This window comes from Ambystoma mexicanum, chromosome 13 (genome assembly GCF_040938575.1).
Source record: "Ambystoma mexicanum isolate Mex_15411 chromosome 13, UKY_AmexF1_1, whole genome shotgun sequence".
Taxonomy (NCBI): Eukaryota; Metazoa; Chordata; class Amphibia; order Caudata; family Ambystomatidae; genus Ambystoma; species Ambystoma mexicanum.
In genome coordinates, this window is record NC_090938.1 from 100,146,162 (window position 1) to 100,167,534 (window position 21,373).

At 49.5% G+C, this 21,373-nt stretch overlaps 1 protein-coding gene and 1 long non-coding RNA gene across 2 annotated transcripts in view; one reads left to right on the forward strand and one right to left on the reverse strand.

The window, feature by feature from the left end:
* Positions 1 to 21,373, reverse strand: part of LOC138520939 (uncharacterized) — a 212,172-nt gene that overhangs the window by 162,912 nt on the left and 27,887 nt on the right. The window lies entirely within an intron of this gene.
* LOC138520938 (5' exonuclease Apollo-like) overlaps positions 1 to 21,373 on the forward strand; it is a 129,348-nt gene that overhangs the window by 41,572 nt on the left and 66,403 nt on the right. Inside the window, exon 3 of the mRNA XM_069633370.1 lies at positions 4,561 to 4,740. Coding sequence (XP_069489471.1) covers positions 4,561 to 4,740 — 180 coding nt within the window. The remainder of the gene's footprint in view (positions 1 to 4,560; positions 4,741 to 21,373) is intronic.

Here is a 21,373-nt window from a genome sequence, read left to right on the forward strand (position 1 = left end):
TTGTTTAGCTTACAAGCAGCAACTTCCTTCCTTGTTCCGCGCTTATTCCTGAACGTAGTCTAACCTTGCTTCCCGGAATCCTGAACTCTTCCTCTGTCTCCATCCACGTTCCACGCTGGATATAGAGGACCACCCGCCGTACCTGTTCAAGTCCAGGACTTCTCGGAAATCAGAGAAACCCACAAAGAAGAGAGCGGCGAAGGACAAATATGGTAGGATCGGGGATTGAGTGTGATACTTCTCAGCTATCCTCCAGGAGAGAAGGAGCTAAAATGTCTTCCCTAGTCTAGAAACAGCTGGGAGGATCCCTGATAAATTGGTAAAGGACAACTGAGAATTTAAATTCACCAGTTGTGTGGGTTCCATAACTATCTCTCTCCTCCCTTTCTGGTTGGGTTCCCAGGAACTTCAAGGTTGTCTGTTTGAAAAAACCAGTCACGGGCTTCATCACTGGTGTGTTCCCCTGAGGTAGGTTTAACATGGAATGGAGTGATTTTGAAAGTCGGGGGTGATCTTTCCTCCAACGGCTCAGATGTTTCAAGGTTTTTAGGGTTGGAACAGGTGTTCTCATTTCTAAAGGTTACCTCTGCTTCCCAGAGTTCTAAAGTACCATAATCTTGGAAGGATGATGTAGAAACTATGGTCTCAGGGTTCCATGTCCCCACTTGGAAGAAGGTCCCCCTAGATTTTGGGGTATTTGAGGTTTCATACCTTCCCATGAAAGTCTTGACTCAGACTGATCATAATTAGAGTTTAACTCTGCCTCCAGCTTCATGCCACACAAAAAAAGTCTTAGTCCCACCGGGTTGTTTCTCTGGGTTCTCTCTTAATTTCTCTTCCTAAAATTCAGTTTGGACAGAGGTTCCCAGAGGGTCTCATACACTAACGATCCCACCATCTCGCACCTCTTAATCTGTATCAGACTGTAGAATAAATGTAAGAGGTCAATTTTTATCTCCTCTCTGCCAGATAGGAAAGGCAGCACCCCTAATCTCCTCTTCTGCCTACCCAGATGCATGAGATAGATAACTGAGTTGGTAGGAATCCCTATCCTAAGTGCTAGGGAGATGATAATTTTGTCCCTATTGGGAATTTGGCATTCGTGGGGAAAGAAAAGATGACAGTATTCCCCCTAAACATTTTTCTTAGTGGGTAAAATGGCTTGTGAATTCAAGGGGAAAAACCTTACTCATACTCTTTGGTCCAGATGGTGAGTGGGTGCTTGAGTTCTCTCTATAGGACCTAGCTCACTGGTAGATAATAAAATCTGTGCAGACCTTTTCCCAGGTGTTTAACTTGTGGAACTGGAATGAATCTTAGTCGGTTTAGAAATTCTTGGGGTCCCCCAGTTTGTCAACCAGTTCAGATCCCACTTCTGACACCATAGGTAAGGGTGCAGAAGTGAGGCTCGGACACAATGGTGGCATGTATTTAGGCAGAACATTTTATTATATGAAATAAATGGTTGTAAAATGCCACTCTGTGCCTAAAATTAAGAGGGTTTCCCTCCCTCTAAGAAAACTAATGAAATTGTCGGAATGTCGACTTTATAAAGTAACCGCTGTTGTGTCTCAAAAAGCCTACTTTTGCCCCTAGAACTAAGAACATAAATGAACTGTGCAAGAATGATCTCTGCCTAAAGTAAAAGTGTTCTTTGTGGTTCCAAGTAACAGAAAAGTTCCCAGTCTCTTGGGCAAAACGTGGCACAAATAAATAAATGTTCAAAACGTTAGGCCTCCAAGGTTAGGGTTGTAATCCTTTCCCCTAGATTCCTAATTATAGTGCACTCTCCTTTTGAGGCTCATATGGCCTGTACTTGCTTCTACAAATGTCAGTAGGCAGTTCACAAGAATATCCTCCTTATGCCTCTCCTATTTATCCTACCAACCTGGCATACTCCCTTTGCCAAGTGTAGGATTTGTGGCACTGTATTTTCTTCACTTTTTCTGGTGCAGGTTCTAGACTCTCAATTTAACTGTTTGGTCACCCTCCTGCCAAGCAGTTATCCTTTCATGAAACTTCTCCTTTGGGTGCAGGTCTCAGACTGGCAACCTTCAATCTGGTTTTGTATACTCTCCTGCCAAGCCTTCATCCTCTCATGGACTATCCCTCCATCGGTGCGAGTCCCAGACTTGTAATATTCACAGTTGCTTGGTTTACTCGCCTGCCAAGTAACAGTTCCAACATAGGCTGTCTCTCTTTGGGTGCAGGTCCCAGACTCGCAATATACGGTTTGGCTTTGTTTCAGTATCTCATTTGGGTGTCGGCTCCAGACTCGCAATGTTCAAATTGGCTTTTGTTTCTGGCTTTCAAATGGGTGCATGTGCCAGACACAAAGTCAGTTCCCAGGGTCCCAGACACTCTTTCTGCAGCCTCTGCCTTCTCCCCTTTGCACCCCAGACCTCCTGTACCACTCGGGTAACCTGTATACCTGTTTGCTTCCCACTGGAAGGCACCAGTGTTTCCTGAGCAGCTGCAGGTTTTCTGGATGCTCCGGTCCTGTTTGGGGCTTTGTTGCACTCGGCTGTGGATTTCCTGACATCTGCTTCTTCCCGGTTGTGCATCCTCTCTGCTGGGTGCTTTGCCGGTTGTCGCAATGCCCTGAGAATCCAGATGGCAATAACTTGAGCAGTCCTGGCTTCTGGGACCTTGCTTGCATTCTCCTCCTCCTCCGCTCTCGGCTCGCCCCTGTTGGCTCTCACGCAACATAAAAGTCCACTGTCTTGTCTCTGTCCCTTACACTTAAAAGACAAAACAAAAGACGCATAGGGTTTTGTCTTCTTTAGCCGACAGCTCCAATGTTAGACAAACAGAAACTTCCAATCAGTGTCCCCAACAAAAGTTTTTAAAAAAAGGGAACGTTCTTCCTGTATACCCCTCAGAGGAAGAAAAGGTTTCAGGAAGTCAACAAAGTTCCCAAAATATGTTACATTTCAACTGGCTTGTATTTTCCAAGGGGGTCTTCCTTTCCCCTAGAGGGTTGACAAACAGTTCAAAGGAAAACTTGGCACAGATCTACAAATTTGTAAGAGTTTAGTAATTCCCTAGAATATTTAACTGCAGTTTGAAAGTAAACTTGGCAAAACAAAGAGTGTTACCTTGTGTTATACCCAGGGTGATCCCTTTCCCTTGGTGTATTCCAGCAGCAGCTCGACAAGGGGTTGTATTCCTACTGGTTTGTTCACATACACTGGGGGTCTACCTTCCCCTAGTGTGTTCCACCGCAACAGTCTCACACTTTCTACCATCTCCCTGATCACTCTCTACTGGTTTGGGGTCTCTTGCTGTGGGTTTTCTCAGTTTCTTCAATTCTAGTTGCCCAGGCCTTCCTGGGATAATTGTGTATCCCAGACACTTGGTTTCATCTGTCCCGGTCTTCCCCAGGTAGGTGGCTGTCTTCTGCCCTGATTTCCTTGCTCCCAGGTAATGGTGGGTTCCAGAGCCTTGGTGGCAGTGCTCAGCCTGGTTTTTCTTGCTTACAGCCTTTCCCTGGGTAATGGTGGGTCCCAGACCCTTGGTGGCGGTGCTCCACCCGACTTCTCTTGCTTCCAGGCTTCCCCAGGGTAATCGTGGGTAATCGTGGGTCCCAAACCCTTGTTGGCAGCACTCAGCCCTGCTTCTCTTCTTGTTGCACCAGCCTCTGACTCTGCAGACAGATCGTTCTGTCTCCACAGGAGGAAGCATCAAACTTCCATGCTGCCCATCCGGTCTCTGCCGTGTGGGTGTCCTGCAGACTGCAGGACACTAAGGAACCATGCCACCGCTCATCATGGGCGTCCCTGGTCAGCAGCTTCCTTGCAATTCCTTCTGGGGAGGGACTGACTCTGCCTGGGTCTGCCCTCTGAAGTGGACCCAGGGCCCTAACTTGCCTTCTTAGCTGTGTGATGGTACAGTCTTTCCTGGAGCACCCAAGTACTCCCGGGAGTACCTTGACAACACTTCCTGGTTCCCTTCCTCTATTTTTACTGGGAGGGTATCAATAGGAAACCGGCAACTACTAGAATGAGGTACTCTTCATTCCTCTGTATTTCTTCCTTGTGCCAGTACTTACAAGGTAATCTTCATGAGGGCAGGTCGTCTTCTTCCTTGTGCCAGTGGAATGAAGGCACTCCTCTTGAGGGTAAGTCATCATCTTCCTCGTACCAGTACTTTTTAGAGATGAGGAAGGGGAAGTTTGGAGAAAGTAAATAGGAATAGCAGAAGGAGGATTATTGGTCATAAGCAAAGAGGAAGGAAAAGGAGATGAATCTGAATGTGTATGTCATGTCTCATCTGGCGAGACGACCCCACTCCCATGAGGGTCGTCTGCCCTCACGTGATCCTCCCTTTTATAGCCACCCACAGGGTGAGGATCAGGTAGCGGCCGCCTCACCCTAGCAACATAAGGGGAGATTTCCCCCAGAAAAGTAGATTCGTCACAGTTGTCTTTATGCCATCTTATAATGCCCATTGTTCTCAAGCTGAGAGGATTAATTGTTTTACACTGTATTTAAAACAAGATTTCTAAATGTTTCACACATTTTAATGAACTTTAATCTTTGTTCCATTTCACTACCGCAGGAGACTTCCGCTACCATCCTTCCATGCTGCAGCATCCACCATTAAATAATACGAGAATTGATGTTCTTTATTTGGACAACACCAACTTCTCTCCCAATAAGAAACTGCCTTCTCGAGAGGAGGCAACAAAACAGATTAAAGACATCATCAAAGAGCATCCGGAGCATGATGTTGTCTTTGGTAAGTCACTGTTTCTTAGAGCAATGCATTTTTTCCATACTGTGTAAGGGTGCAGATGAGGAGACTGACACACAGGTGGCATAGTGATTGCTATAGACTTTTCTTCAGTAAAACATAAAGTGAAAACCTATTTTTCGCTATATCAATGAGGGCCTCCCTGTGTGAGGGGTCGGAAATGTGAGGCGGAAAACTTGGTAAAGGTTTTTCACAGGTAGCCATTTTATTATCTCATAATGGTTTGATAAATGCCTCACTATCCCTAACCTAAAGAGGATTTCCCTGCCTATCAAAATAAAGTAAAGGAAAGCACTTTAATAAAAAGGAATCTGTCGCTCACACTTTTACATGCATCACACTCAAAAAGGCAATATATGACAATTCAAATGTAACAGAAATGTTATATTCAACATACATCTATTAACTGTGTATCCTTGTAACCTGGGGGGACCCCCCTCCCCAGATTTAAATCAGGATTTTCAATCACAGGTTCAAATAAGAAAGTTCTCTTTTGTAGCAAAGTTCTGATCATAACGTTCTTCTTGCTTGAGAGGCGTGGCTAACCGCCATGTGAAGCGGATGTGTCTGTGAGAGGCTCCTGTGGATCCGAAATGAAATAATCCTCAAATAGCAAAGCGGTTCCCTAAAATAGAGGATTGCTACACATAAGACATTAAATGTTGAGAGCACAAGAACTTTTGAGGCCGCAAGTGTCCCGGTGGTGAGATACATCGTACCGAGAAGCCGGAGATCCTGTCCTGCCTGTGAAAATGGCGGCGGACAAAGAGTAGACTGTCTGGGGCTACAAAACCATGTCGGCAGAGCTGTGGGAGAACGAAACCCGGATTACTGCAGCAGGCGCTATTAGCACAGCTGGGAAGCTGGGACTGTGAGGAGGCGAGGAACAGGTCTGCTACTAGACTTTCGATGCCTATTGAAACAATGTAGGCAGGCCCCTCCCGCCACAAAGAGCAACGGGAGCCAGCAGTGAGGAGCCTGATGGCAAGGCATTGGAGCATACAGACGCAGCGGTTCCCTGGGTGAAAGCCCAGCAGACGGAAGCCAGAGCAGCCCTGCGACATACAACAGCCTGACTCAGCCGACATCCAATACAACCGATTGGGACGCAACGGCACGCACAGGTGAGAGGAGCTGGTGAGACACCGGGTCAGCGGACGCCTGATTAGGAGGCAGCGCAGGTTTCAGCCGGGGGGGTGACGCAGAATGCTGGGCCCTCTTGCCGGAGTCCGAGCCCTGTGGAGATGCACTAGCTGAGTGGTAAGGAGCAGGGAGGAAGGAGGGATAAATATGCACCCACTGTACTATATCATACGCGGCATCCCAGGACCCCATACCACTAATATAAAAATGTAAAATAAAAATAAAAGAGGAGATCAGCCGCAGCAGTGCTGAGTGGCGAGTAATGCTTGGTCTCACAGGCAATTAAGGACGCCTCCCGCCCCCAGCACACCCCTGGGGAAGACGTTTGAACACGCACATTAGGTGGATGAACAGAAGGAAAGTAGTGCCTGCATATGGAAGAGGCTGCAATAGACGCTGGAGCTCATTTCAGACGGAAATACCAAAACAGAGGGATAAGGCAGTGCACTATGGCTTAAACTAACGCTCCACACCCGGAGACTAAGTGCTGCATCGCCCTCTACAGCTGATGAGCAGTTGGGAGGCTCCCCCTTGGCATGCAGCAATACAGACCCTGGAACAGGGATACATGCAACACTGCGCGCACCTATCAAAAGGTCTGAATAAAGGAAAGTACCATTGGCCAGAAAGAAAGGAGGTGTGTGTTACGTATCAGTATTCCGGAGGGCCCCGCACGTGGGGCTGGCTCCGGTCCAGGAGGCTGCGCGGCCTAGGGCGCGGCATCAGCAGGAGCGCGGACAAAAGGACACTCACACGCTGTACTGTGTTCGCCCGGAACTGCCTCCCACTGTCGCGGGCGGGGCTTTTATTAGACGGCCCTACGTCACCGCGCTGCGGGAGGTAGGGCGGATATAACATTCCTCCTTTATTTCAAATAAACTTAACATCAACACAATCAACATACTCAACTTCAACCTCCTGACACAGTTCTCTTTTCACACTATACCAGCTCCCCCTTGTGTGGGATGCCTGGCGACGGTGTCCTGCTCATTATACATAGTCATTCAGCCTCGCGGGCGGCCTCGTGTTGGTTCTCAGACTATACCGCTTCACCTGGGGGCTGTCCCCGCTCGGCTCGTGAATCTGCTCACCTTCACTGCGTGTGTCCCCACTGCCGGGCAGGCTCTCTGGTTGCCAGCTGCGGTCCCATGCGGCTTCTTCCTCTGGGTCTTGTGCCGGCTCTTCGCTGTCCTGTTGTAAGTTGTCGTCGTCTTGAGGGCCCTCGCAATCCGTCCAGAGAGTGCAGGGCACGGGCTTGAACCAGGAGGCATTCCTTGTCACTTTCCGGCGTCCCCGGGTCACAGTTATCATGGTCCCGCGCCGGTTGCTGACAGTCCATGACAGTTCCTCGTACCTGGTGTCTAGCTTGGACTTCGTGGGGTTTCGTAACATGATGACTTGGTCACCCACTCGATGGTCGGACGGCCTTGCTCTTCTTTTGGCACTCATGTGAGCATTGGCACGTCTTCTCCTCATTTCCATGCGGGCATTATCAACGTCATCGGGGGTCCTGCTTGGGTGATGGGGAATCGACGATCTGATGATTGTTCCGAACATGAGGTCAGCAGGTGGTATGCCCGTGGTGCTGTGTGGGGTGACCCGATAGTTCCGCAGGAACCGGTATAGGTCGATCTTCTACGGGCTGGCGTTTGCCCTTGATACTCTTAGCACCTTATTGATGGTCCTCATAAAACGCTCAACGTCCCCATTGGCCTGTGGCCACCTTGGCATGCTGTGGTGGTATTTGATGCCCAGTTCCTGTAGATATTGCTTGAATTCTTCCCCTGTGAACGGGGGTCCATTGTCACTCTTGATAGTTGTGGGCAGACCATGAGTGGCAAACATCTTTTCTATCACCGGGATGACCACTTCCGCGGCGGTGGACTCCAGTATTTCGACTTCTGGATAGCGTGAGTGATCATCGATTGCCACCAGTAGATGTAGACCCTCTCTGATTTTGCAAAAGTCAATACTGATCGCTTCCCATCGTGCCCGGCCGCGCTCGGCTGACAGAATCGGTTCTGGGTCTGGGGGCCTACCCGTTATTTGGCAGGGCAAGCATGTGTTTACTAGGCCTTCGACACGATCGTCGATATGAGGGAACCACACCCTGTGTCTGACCCGGGCCTTTGTTCTTGCGAGGCCTTGGTGTCCTTCATGTGCTAAGGCTACTATCCTGTCTTGCAACTTTGGGGGTATGATGATGCGATCTCCCCTTAGCAGGAGCCCTCCTTCGGTGATTGAGAGGTCATGTCGAACCGTGAACATGCCAGATAGGAACTCCCTAGCCCCCTCGGTTCTGTTGCGGGTGTGCGTCATGAATTCCTTCCAGTTTCCTGACATGATGGCATCTTTTACCAGGTCGCAACAGGGGTCATTCTGGGTTTCTGTTGCAATGTCCTCAATGTTTACCGCTTTGGGCCTCATGGCGCGAACCACTTGGCAAATGTGTTCCTCCGTTTCTTCGGCGATCAGAACTTCCTGCTGAGTAGCTGGTCGTGGGTGTCTCGAAAGGAAGTCCGCCGGGTTGCCACTGCCCGGCTGATAGACGAGTTCGAAATCATATTGCTGGAGGTGTAGCAGCCACTTGGTGATTCTGGCCGGTGGGTGCGCCGATGACCCGATGAAGATTGGTAGTAGGGGCTTGTGGTCAGTGATTGCCGTGAACTTGCGCCCATACAGGTACATGTGGAAGTGTCGACACCCCCATAGTACGGCAATGGCCTCCTTCTCTATGTGGGAGTACCATTGTTCCGTTGCTGTGAGTGCCCTGGATGCATATGCGATCGGTCTTTTCTCGCCCTCCTTTGTGACCTGCATCAGGATTGCTCCAAGTCCTACTGGGCTGGCATCCACGAATAGTTCTGTCGAGAGGTCCGTGTCGTAGTAGGCCATCTTGGTTTCCGTCGACAGGGAGTCTTTAATGCTCTCAAAGGCTTCCTGGCATTCCTGCCCCCAGTCCCACTTAGTGCTGACCTTTGTTAGTTCTCGTAGCGGTTCAGATAGGGTTGCTAGGTTTCGAATTAATCTGCCACAGTATGTGGCCATTCCGAGAAAACTGCGTACTTCGGTGGGGGTCGCTGGGGGACTAGCAGCTTGGCTGTCCGCCACTTTTTGTGGATCAGGTGAGATGCCGTTGCGGTCAAATTTGTACCCAAAGAAGGTGATTTCCGATTTTAGGAACTCGCACTTTTCTCAATGGATTGTGAGTCCGGCTTCTTCCAGCCTGCCCAGGAGTGTCTTGAGTCTCGTGATGTGTTCCTTGGTGTCTGGTGCATGTATTAGGATATCATCGCTCACGTTCAATACCCCTGGTATGCCTCTGATGACCTCCTGGATGGTCTGTTGAAAGACTTCCGCGGCCGATGAGATGCCGAAACTCAGGCGCTTGTACCTCCTCAGACCTAAGTGGGCTGAAAAAGTGGTAATGTAGCGCAACTCTCTGTGGAGCTTGAGTTGGTGGTACCCCGCCTTTAGGTCCACCTTCGAGAACACACATGACCCAGTGAGGTCGGTGATGATTTCATCGATTGTTGGTGTTATGTGTCGTTCCCTTTTTATGGCCGCATTGGGCAGGCGCATGTCAATACAGATCCGGACTTTTCCGGGCTGTTTGGGCTTCCTGGTGACCACCATCGGGGAGACCCACGGCGTTGGTCCCGTGCCCTCTTCAATGATGCCGGCAGCTTCCAGTGTCCTTAGCTCTTTCTCTACCTATTCCCTCATGTGGAACGGTGTCCTCCGGTGTCTCATCGCACGTAGTTGTACTGATTGATCAATGTGTAATTTGATAGTCTTTCCCTTGAGACAGCCTATCCCCTTCTGTAGCTTGGGGTGTTGCTTGAGAAAGTTCTCGACTTCGGCTGCGTTGTCAATCTGGCAGATGAATTTGACCACGCCCAAGTCTTCAGTCGCATCTCCGCTCAGTAGGCTTTCGATTCCCGCTTTCACGACATATATCTTTGACCACACCTTATGTTTGCAATGTTCAAGAGTGGTGCGGAACCTCCCGATAACTGGCAGGGGTCTCCGGCTGCCGTAGGCAAGCAGACGGGTGTCTGTGGATTTGAGCTCAGGTGGTGGTGTTAGTGTTTGGAAAACACTGGTTGGCATGACGTTTACCGAGGCTCCCGTGTCGATGGTCATCTGTACGTACTGGCCTTGGACGGTGACCGTGCATCTTCGTCACCTGGCGGTTCTTGGTGGTGGTACTGGACCCTGGTTCAGTGTAGATACCAGGTATACCTTTCGGCCCTTTCCTTCGCTCTCCGTGCCTGCCGTTTGCCGTAGGGCTGAGAGATCATCCCCTTCCTCTTCTGTCGAGGAGTTGACTACTGCAACCCTCCTTGCGCTGGCTTGCTTCTTTTTTTTCGGTGACTCCTTTTCCTGAGAGCCTTGCGGGGGCTGCAACGGCGTGTTCGCTGATCTGCACACTTTCGCGTAGTGATCCTTCCTGCCGCACGCTCCGCACGTGATGCCTTGTGCCGGGCAGTTTCGCCTTCCGTGTCTTTGGCCACCACACCACCCACATTCCGTGGGTCCTGGTACTCGAGGTTGCCACCTGTTCTGGGTGTGGCTGCTGCCAACTTCACCTCTCGTAAATTGTCTGTCGCAGATCTGGGCGACCATTTCTGTGGAGAGGGACGGCTGCAGTTTCTGTAGTGTTGCTTCCATGTTGGCGGCCCTGGAGTGGGCAAGCTCCCTCTGTCGACCCAGTTCCAGGATGCGTTGTAGAGGGATGCCTTTCTCACTGAGTACGAGTCGCCTCAGCTTCTCCGAATGTATGCCATTTATGATTTGTCTTCTAATCTCCCTCTCAGTGTTCGTGAACTCACACGACATGGCCAGTTTCCTCAGCCTCGTGTGGTAGGCGTCTAGAGTCTCATCAGTGGCCTGGATAGTCGTGCAAAAAATGAAGGTCTCATAGTCTGGATTCAGTTGTGGGAGAAAGTGTGCCGTTAAAGCGTCCTTTGCACTCAGGTATGCGTCTTGGCCATCATCAATGTTCAGGGAGTTGAAGATGCGTAGCACCTCGTCGCCCACACTGAGGAGTAGATGAGCTTTCATCTTTCTGGATGACGTAATGTCTTTGCATTCCATGGCCATCTCGAACTTTTGTAGCCATAACTGCCATCTGGGTCCACTGGACGATGGGTCGGTGAACGGGTCGAAGGGTTGTACCAGCGTCGACGAACTGCCCTGTGTGCGGGGTGGTGGCGACGCCATCGACAGGTTTGCCGCGATCCTGGACGGCGTGGAGGGTCCAGGAGTTGATGTCCCAGCCGCCATGGTGTCACGTACCTTCGATTTGTTGTTTGTGCTGTCGTGCTGGCCTGACGTTGTCCTGCCTTATGGGTTCGTCCGCACTTTGCAGTGAGGAATGTTCTTTCGTGGTGGATGTGCCCACTGGCACTTGTGCGCCGTCCGATGGGCGCCTTGTGGCATGTGCGCCATGCGGGAGAAATAGAGAAGAAGAAAAAAAATTCTCGACCCCCCTGGGAGAGGGCTTGAGAGAAAAAAATGTATTTATTTATTAATTTTTTTGGGGTGGGGGTCACGTGGTCTCTGTGGCCCCCACCGGGTGTCCAAAAATTCGTTCGGGACGTCCGTGGGGCATCCGCATGTAAATTGTTCTCGAGCGCGTGGTTGCTCGTTCACTTCCTCGTCGCCATTGTTACGTATCAGTATTCCGGAGGGCCCCGCACGTGGGGCTGGCTCCGGTCCAGGAGGCCGCGCGGCCTAGGGCGCGGCATCAGCAGGAGCGCGGACAAAAGGACACCCACACGCTGTACTGTGTTCGCCCGGAACTGCCTCCCACTGTCGGGGGTGGGGCTTTTATTAGACGGCCCTACGTCACCGCGCTGCGGGACGTAGGGCGGATTTAACATTGTGCAGACTGATAAATGGTGTGGACATACTAATGAACTGGTGACTCAGAAACCAGTCCAGGTCCTGAGTTATTGGAAAAGTGCAGAAGCCTCAGAGCATTTAAAGGAGGGACTATTATCAGCCCTGAGCCCAGTGAACAAACCATATCAGCGGGCCCAGATTAAGGCCAAAGCAGAGTGTGGACCACAGACCGACTACGCTCACCTGACCCCCCCATCAATAATTTGAGAGCGAGGCTGTGTGACGCGGACTGAAGCACAGAAGTGAGGTGCCGCAGAATATATAAAAGCCCAGAGAGTTGGGAGACGGCAGGGACGTGATAGAGATGGCAGCAAAAGGAAATAAATCAAAATGTAAACAGACCACGATGGAAACATTCGCAAGAGGCTAAGGAAGCCCGACTGGTGACCTAGGAAGAGACAGAGAGGTGGAACTGACCAAGCCCCCCGTGGAGGCAATGGACAACGGGAATCAGCCGATACTAAATGCAATATCAGCACTCCAAGCTACACTAGAATCCAAAATTGACGAAGTCAGGATTGATGTAGGCTTATTGTGACAAGATGTACAAGCACTGGCTGAGTGTAGGGGCAAACTGGAAGAGCAAGTGCTAGAAAACATGAGAGAGAGTGCAAACAACCAACGAAGTTAGTATCCTATAGCAGAAGTGAAATTAATGGAGGAAAGAGCTGAAGAAGCCAAAGGCAGGGCGCGATGCAGCTATGTCAGGATAGTGGGCCTGCCAGAGGGAATGGAGGGATCCGAACCCAGCAATTATATCGAAAATGTGCTGTTGCAAGAAATAGGCCCTGGGGACCTCACACAGGGATTCACTAAAGAGCGCACACACCGTTCCCTAATCAGGCAACCTCCACCAAGAGCTCCACCCAGGCCTATCATCGCCAAGGTCCTAAATTAAAAGGACAGGGAGAAGATCCTGGCCTTCTTTAGGGCTGGAGGCAATATACAAAAGAGCCTCTGAGAAATTAGCAATGTTACCGGACTACACTTTCAGGTGCAAAAGAGACGAGCTCAATTCATTGCATCAAAGGAAAGACTCAAAAAAGCTGGACTAAAATATATGTTAATGTATCCGGCTAAGTTGAAGATTATTTACAACAGAAAAGCGCTGTTCTTCGAAACACTGTCTGAGGCACAGGACTGGATGGATAGTGTGCAGATCTCGGCATCTGATGCAAACTGAGAAGATGCACAAGTTGCTTGCCGGATGGTACCCTAGAAGCCATCTGATAACTGAAGTTCGGATAAGTGATAATGTTAGGTACTGCTGGATCAAACTGAAGGCAGATTGCGACAGCCTTTCTCTCCCTCCGGGTAGCTAGCTTTTACGCTGCTTCCCGCTGCACACTCTGCAAGTTTCCCGACCTCGGCCACAGGATTGAAACGGCTTCCTGCTACTTCTGCTGCAAACCATTGCCTCTTACTCATTTTCCTTCTCCTGATGACCTGCACCTGAAGGGGCTTATATATTTAAAGGTCCCGCTCAGGTGTGGGCCATCAGCACTATGAGACTGCATACTGCAGTTCTGATCCTCTGAGTCCCTCTTCCTCTTACCAGTACCTATGGCATCATGGGACTTGAAGTCCCAGATGTTGTTTTATTTTAGGTTCATTCTATTGTGCATTGTGCATTGGCAGAAAGAACTCGTCGGCTACTCAACGGGTTCAACTGCTGGACAGAACTCTCACCAGGGATTCTACAGAGATCTGACAATTAGTCATGTGCAACATGTATCTGAAGTATTGAAACTTCTTCGCCAACATGCTCTATAGGAAAAACCTGGGAACTGTCTGTTCCATGTACAGGAGGCGGAACTCCTTGGTGTTTTGCTCTCAGCTGAGGGTGTCTATGAGTTCGAGCTAGGAAAAGGCGATACTGGACTGGCCTATCCCCACCTCAGTGAAAGCCCTATAAACATTTCTGGGGTTTTCTAACTTCTACAGGCATTTTATCCAGGGCTTTTCAGCCATTTCCACCGCTTTGACCAGCCTTACCAGTCCGGCGGTTCCCTTCAACTGGTCCCCTGAGGCAAAACATGCGTGTGATGCCTTAAAAGAGGCATTTACTACAGCACTCATCCTACAACATCCAAATCCAGACCCGCCATTCGTAGTGGAAGCTGATGCTTCATCGTTCGCATTAGGAGCCATCCTCTCCGAGGAGTGTCCAACTACTGGGATCCTACATCCAGTGGCGTTTCACTCCCGTAAGTTCACCTCTACTGAGTTGAACTACACTGTAACAGAAAAAGAACTTCTGGCCATTAAAGACGCCTTTCAGGCCTGGAGACACCATCTGATGAGTGTCAAATACCCCATTTTGGTCCATACAGATCATAGAAACATTCAAGACCTAACCTCTCTGAAGTGCAGACAAGCCTGCTGGCATTTGTTTTTCTCTGCATTTGATTTTGTCATTAGACACCTCCCAGTGGGTCAACATGGATGAGCGAATCCCCTGTCTTGTGTTCTTGGTGGGGACATCTTGCCACGATAATTGGCCGCGATTCTACCCTCGGACTGTCTGGTATGTTTGTGTTCATCAGCCCCTTCATTACTCACTGCCGTTAAACGGTGGCTACCCTCTCATACCAGGGAATTGGAGGATCTAAATACAGATTAGTAGGCTGGACTCCCATATGTGCAATGCCGATTGTATCCACCTACTCCAGAGACTAGATGTCAAGCTATGGAGTGTTCTCATGATGCGAAAATCCATGGCCATCCTGGTAGAGATAAGACTCTGGCCATCCTCAAGAGTTGGTGTTGCGGGCCTAAAATAAAACAAGATTCCATAGACTACGTATTGAATTGTGCCATATGCGCCCAGAGTAAGACTCTCCGAGGTAAGCCATTAGGGTTGCTCCAGGCTATGCCCATACCTCACAAGCCCTGGTATGGTTGCAAAGCTGAAATTTAAAGGAATTGGCGTCCCAGAGTAAGTGTCATGACTTGCCGCGTAGTGAAGAATAAAGGGGCCTCTGTCCACAAATCACCCACAGGAAGAGAGTAAAGGAACTCCCTGTGCGAGCTTTAGGCCACAGGTGGTTTGATGATTCACTGGATCTGATGACGCAGAGGATCCCAGAGGCTGTTAAAAGGAAGTTAGGGTTAGCACAGGCAAACACAGTACTTTGATATGAAAGAGTGTGCAAAACTTTCTTACCTAAATCTAGCGGGATGGAGCTAGGGTGCCCAGGGTCAGATGCGAGGGAGCGTCAAAGATCCGGACAGCCGTGCCCTAGATGGTAGGTACCGGCTGGTGCCTGTAGCCCTTCCGTAATCGAAGGGAACTTGAAACTGATCACAAAGTCTATGGTCGGAAGATCAAAAGCCAGAAAGGGATAATCCAAAATCAATCCGTTGAGCGTAGCAAAAGAGTACCAAAAATCCGTACCAAGTTCAGAGTGACAGTTTCAGTGGAGCAAGAAAGCAAATCCGTGGTTCGTAAGCCTGAGTCCAAAATCCGATGAAGCAAACAACGTAAATCCTGAAAGCGCCAAACAGAGTTGTGAAACAGCTGTGAAGCGGTGAGCAACTCGAACTTCCCGGCTTTTACGTGCGTCGGCTCCCAGTCACGTGAGCGGAAACTTGACCACGTGATCGGGAAACCGTCGCGAAACCAGGAAGTAACCGTGATCGGGTGCTCAAGCCCGAACGCAGCCTCCACGGGAGTTGCCAATGAAAACGAGGCAACAAACTGGGCCGGCCTCTGCGCACGGCCCGAAACCGCCGGTGATGACGACTCCCTCGCACCATAGGTGAGGTGATGACTTGGGAGGCGGACTGTGACCCGGGGATTCTAGCAGTGTGTGTCGGGGTGTCAATCAATATGGTGCGTGGTTGTGTACCTGGCTTGTTGTGCATGACAGTAAGAATCTCAGAGGTACGCCATTAGGGCTGCTCCAGGCTATGCCCATACATCACAGGCCCTGGTATGATTGCAAAGCTGAAACTTAAAGGAATTGGCTTTCATAACTGGTCTTCCCTTAGTAAAGAACAAGGACACGTTTCTGGTGGTAGTAGACAGCTTTACAAAGATGGCCTGCTTCATTCCCATTGCTCCTGTTCTAGCTGACCTCTATTTCCGTTATATGTTTTTCCTCTTTGATCTTCCCTCTGTTATAATATCTGATCGCGGTATACAGTTTACCTCCCAGTTCTGGCAAGCCCTTACTGCACACATGGGTATTTATGCATGTTTTTCCACCTCCCATCACCCACAAACCGATGGTCAAACTGAACGTGTCAACCAAACACTTGAACAATTCCTCAGATGTCTGTGCCTACAGCACAAGGAATCATGGCTGTATGTGTTGTTCACGGCAGAGTTTGCACACAACAATTCCCCACATTAATCTACGGGTTTCTCGCCCCTCTATTCCTTGTACGGTCAACATGCCCATAGCCTACCCTTGCTCGATCGCCCTGGATCTCTTGTCCCAGCAGCTGACTCCTGCTTCCAACAACTCCAAGAGGTCCAAAAACTCACCTATTCCAATTTGAAGTTGGCCCAACAACATCATCAACTCCATGCTGATCGTCATCGCAAACAGGCACTGTCTTACCGATCTGGTGACTTGGTCTGGCTTTCCACTCGTCATCTCAAGATCACTGGTTCTCGCAAACTACTTCACCGTTTTGTGGGCCCTTATGTCGTCGAGCGCCCTATCAATCCTGTGGACTATCGACTCATTCTTCCAGGTACCTGTCACATACATCCTGTGTTTCATACCTTGATTTTGAAGCCTTACAACCCCGATACTCGCTTGCCTACACACCCTCCTCTGGTCCAGGTAGATGCTACTGAGGAATACGAAGTGCATTCTATTCTTGATTGCCATCTTATACGTGGCCTATTGTTCTTTCTTGTAGGCTGGAAAGGTTACGGTCTAGAGGATAGAAATTGGGAACCATCCACAAATGTACATGCTGCTCGTCTAGTTGCACGCTTTCACGATTTGCACCCTGACTGCCCTCGGGGTCTGAGATTCTTGGGGAGGGGCTCTGTCACAATCCCTGCTCCTAACCACTCACTTGGCAGAAACGCTGCAAACAGCAGGGTTCGTATGGAAGCTGTTGTGGCGGATCAGAGACAGACAGTGCAAGCGGCTACAAGTTGCCAGCACTCCATGTTCGTTCCTCCCCTCCTGTACGTAATGCGGTTACATCAGTTTCCACGATGGCGATGCAGATGCCGGAAACATAAATCAAACGCGTCCCCCTCACTTCAGTGCTTCTCAGCTGAACTGCTTTCCGGTGTGCTCTATGTCTTTTTTTGTAACCTGCTTTCTGTGCCATTGAACTTTTGCCTTCTGCTTCTACGGACTGCTTTTGGATTTTCCCTTTGGATTTGTTGAACAGTGGAGTGAACTTTTGCCTTCTGCTTCTACGGACAGCTTTTGGATTTGCCCTTTGGCTTTGTTTCATATTGGAGTAAACTTTTGCCTTCTGCTTCTAAGGACTGCTTTTGGATTTCCCTTTGGATTTGTTGAACATTGGTTTGAACTTTGCTTTGAGCTTCTTCGGACTGCCTTTGTAATTGCAACTTCCGAACTTGGTTTCCTCCCGTTTTGAACACACCCTCTGCACTTGCCTCATTCCCAGGGATTTCTCCTTTCCTCACAAGACCTGCTGACCGGCTCACTACCTCCAGGTGTCACGAGAGATCTGTAAGATTCCTACAAGTACGTCTCATAACAGGGGAACTGGTACAGATGGAGCCATCAGATCCTTTTGCTGATCGTGTCCTTTTCCATTGCAGCATCGGAAGTATCGGGTGGAACCTATTGTTCCTGGGATTCTTTTCCCCCAATCATCCGGCCAGTAGAGTATTGTTTTATCCTCTCTGGCCGTTTTATTATGGTAAAGGACATTAGATTATCTGGGATCCAGACTGAGACAGATCTATTGCTGAAAGGTAGGCAGTATTATCCAGCCGGTTAATAAGATCATCAATACGTGGCATTGGGTAAGCGTCAAAGGCAGGGACGGCATTCACCTTTTAAAGTCTATACAAAACCTTCAACTTTCATCAGGTTTTGCCACCAACATGATAGGGGAGGACCAAGGACTATTAGAAGGTTTGATGATGTTAGCCTAAAGCATTTGCTTAACTTCCTAGTTGATGGTATCTTTTCAGGACTTGGATAATTGGTTAGGTTTTAAATGTACCACTTTGCCTTCGGGAGTGCAGATATGATGATAAATATCTTTCACTCTTCCGGGCTCCTCTCTAAACACATCAGTAAAATGTCTTATAATTATAATTTTTCTTTTATAACGTGCTTAATACCAGAGATTGGTTTCTAAGCGCAGGATCGGGATTCAAACCTGTGTTGCGCTGCATTGTCTTGCTTCCAAGACAAACAGGTTGCCCCTGAGCTATCCCCCCTCATATAAGGTCATATAGGCCTTGCCTTTGGTTATTACTGAGGTCAGGGGAATTTAAGCCATTATTAGTTGTATATTCTGGTAATAGACAGGATAATATGATGGCATGGGACTCCAAAGGATTTTCTTTCCATTCCTTTAACAGATTTGGAACCTCATATGGCCCATGCCACTTAGATATAAGTTTATTTTCAGAAGTAGGCAACAGTACCAGCACTTTTTGATATATGGAAAAGGACCTTAATTTAAGTGCCAAGGACGAGTATACTCGTCCTTTTTGCATAGACTTCAAAAATAACCTTGCACTTGAGGGGTAGAGACCTTTTTATCATAGAAGGTCTTCTGTTGTTACTGTGCTCTAACCATCAGAGTCTGTACCAAAGATCTAATGATATGATATATTATGATATGATAGTTTATTTATATAGCACCTATACACAATGGGCCTCATTATAAGGCTGGCGCTCCCGTAATGAAGGGGGCCGGTACGGGACCGGCCCCCTTCATTCCGGGAGCGCCGATTACGAGCTTCCCATCGCGGGACCCGGATCGCACGCCTGGTAAAACCAGGCGTACTTTACGGGGCCTGCGAGGGGAAGTGGGAGGCAATGACGGGCCAGATGTAATCTTCCCGTTATTACCTCCCTCCCCATTCCCATTGAGCCCTATGGGGGCTCAAATGGGAATGGGGATGGGTTCCTGCAAGGAGGAATTACCGGGTCCTCCTATGTCGGAGTAACCCGGTAAGTCCCCATTGCAGGAACCGGTAATGCAGCCCGGAACGGAGGCAGCCATGGAGCTAATAGCTCCATGGCTACCTCCATTCTCGTAATGAGGCCCAATGTGTTTCAAAGCGCTTCAAGGCAAGGCAGGGAACAAGGAAACATACAATGACATTCTAACAGGCCATGAAAAGTAAGGATATGAAATTAACTATCGTACTCGGCCTGACAACATTTCAGATAGTTCAAGAGTTAAGACATAGATAAGGAAGGGAGGGGGGGAGTGGGAAGGAAATGGAAACAGACAGGCGACTACCGTACTAGGCCTGATGACATTTCTGGTAGAGCTGAAGAAAACAAAAGGTGAGGGAGAGGGGCGCAGAAAGGGAGGGGAGGAACAAAACAAGCGACTATCGTACGAGGCCTGATGACATTTCAGATAGTACTGGAGCGGTGCGGGGGACAACTAAGGGGAGAGGGAGGAGATAGACGAGGTTGCTATCATACTAGGTCCAGGGACAATTCTGATAGAGTAAGTGCATAGAAGAAAGTAAGGGGAAGAGGTGGAGGAGATAGGGAAGGGGAGAAAGGGAGAGGAGGAGAGAACAGAGAGTAAGCAGTTAAAAAGAGTGGAGAAGCAAGAGGGGGAGAGTGAATACAATTGTAGAAGTCAGTAGTAACACATAATGTTGCAAGCCTGGATACAAGATGACGATGGGAACAGCATGATTCAGGGCCACCATGAGAAAGGGTGACGAACAGTGAATCAATGAAGTCCATAAAAGTCAAATACAGCATTGACCACAAGACGGTGATGGTGAAGCCAGAATGTATCAGGACAGACTCCTGCAGAAGTAGGCTCGAAGGGGGGGAGAGCAGGGTAGTAGAATCAAGCAAAACCAGCAACACCTGTGTACGGGAAGGGGGGGCACAAGGGAACATCATGGGGGACCAGAGGGGTGGGGATGGCCTGTGGGGACAGAGGGGGTAAACACATGTTGGTGCATGCTTACTTGCTGCCTGAGCAGGGGTTCGGGCCCTGGATCCTCCTGGTCCGGACAGGTCCAAACAGAAATTGCCCTTTTCTTCGACTGCCCTTCGCTTCAGACACCCGGGCAAGAGACACCCTTGATCTAAGAATAGGAAGGAAGAGGCAGGGCTAAGAAGGTAGGCGGGGCTTAGACCAGGTGACCTAGATCCATGTGCACCTGCTACCCATCTGCAAAGGAAAAGAGGCTGGAGGGCTCCTTAAGTAGGGAACAAGAGCGGCAACCAGGAAGGCACCAGGTGGGCGGGACTTGCTAAGTGGGGCAAAAGAACGGCAACCAGGCAGGTACCAGGTGGGCGGAGCTTACGCCAGGTGACCTAGATCCACTTGCACCTGCTCCCCATCTGCAAAGGAAAAGAGGCTGGAGGGTTCCTTATGTAGGGAAAAAGAGTGGCAACCAGGAAGGTACCAGGTGGGCAGGTATGAAATTTATAACGTGCCTGTACACAAGTGTTTCTAGGTGCGACAAGACATGGAGGGGGAAACAGAGGGCAGATGAAAAATGATCTTACTAGGCCTTGTGTCATTCAAATTGCGCAGGTGCAGGGAAGAGGAAGGGGAGAAATGCCAAGGGGTCGGGGGAGAACAAGTAACTCAAGTGCAGCTAGCAGGTGGCTAAGTGCAGGTAACTCAAGTGCAGCCAGTGGTTGGCTTATAAAGTGCAGAGCGAGGGGACTGTAGGGTATAGACCACAAGTTTTAGGGGAGCCAGGAGGCAGCACAAAGGGCAACTGGACATGCAGTAGCATGGGCACAAGTTCAGAGGGTAGCCAGGTGACCAGTGCATGGAGTAGTCTGGACATCAGCAGGGGAGAGGAAGAGAGAAAGCAGAAGCAAAAAAGGAAGGTCTTGAGTTGCTTCCGGAACCAGAGGTGGTTCTGCTCAAGTTTGAGAAAGACAGGGAGGCTGTTCCAGAGGGAGACCCCAGCCGAAGAGAGAGATCTGCCCCCAACTCTCTGCTTGGAGAAGTGAGTGACCCTCAGAGAGTTGGAGGTGGATGAGCAGAGAGCTCGAGAAGGGAAATGTTTAGGAAGAGAGAGATGGATGTAGTGCGGTCCCAGGCCCCACAAAGCCTTGTGGATGATGCAAAGGGTCTTGAACTTGATCCTTGCTGTTTCAGAGAGCAGGTGAAGAGATTTTAGAGCTGGAGAGATCCCATCCCTGGGCTTGAGGTCAAGGACAAGTCTCACAGTCCTGTTCTCGATAAGTTGTAGAGGTCAGAGAGTAGAGGCAGACAGATTTAGAAAGAAGCTGTTGCAGCAGTCCAGCCTAGAGAGGACCAGAGCTCTAGAGACAGTGAGCGTCTGGGGGAAAGTGAGGAAAGGAAGAATACCTCGGAGGAGGTGCAGCTGATAGTTTCACTTCTTAGAGACGTCAGATATGAGAGGAGTGAAGGAGAGGGT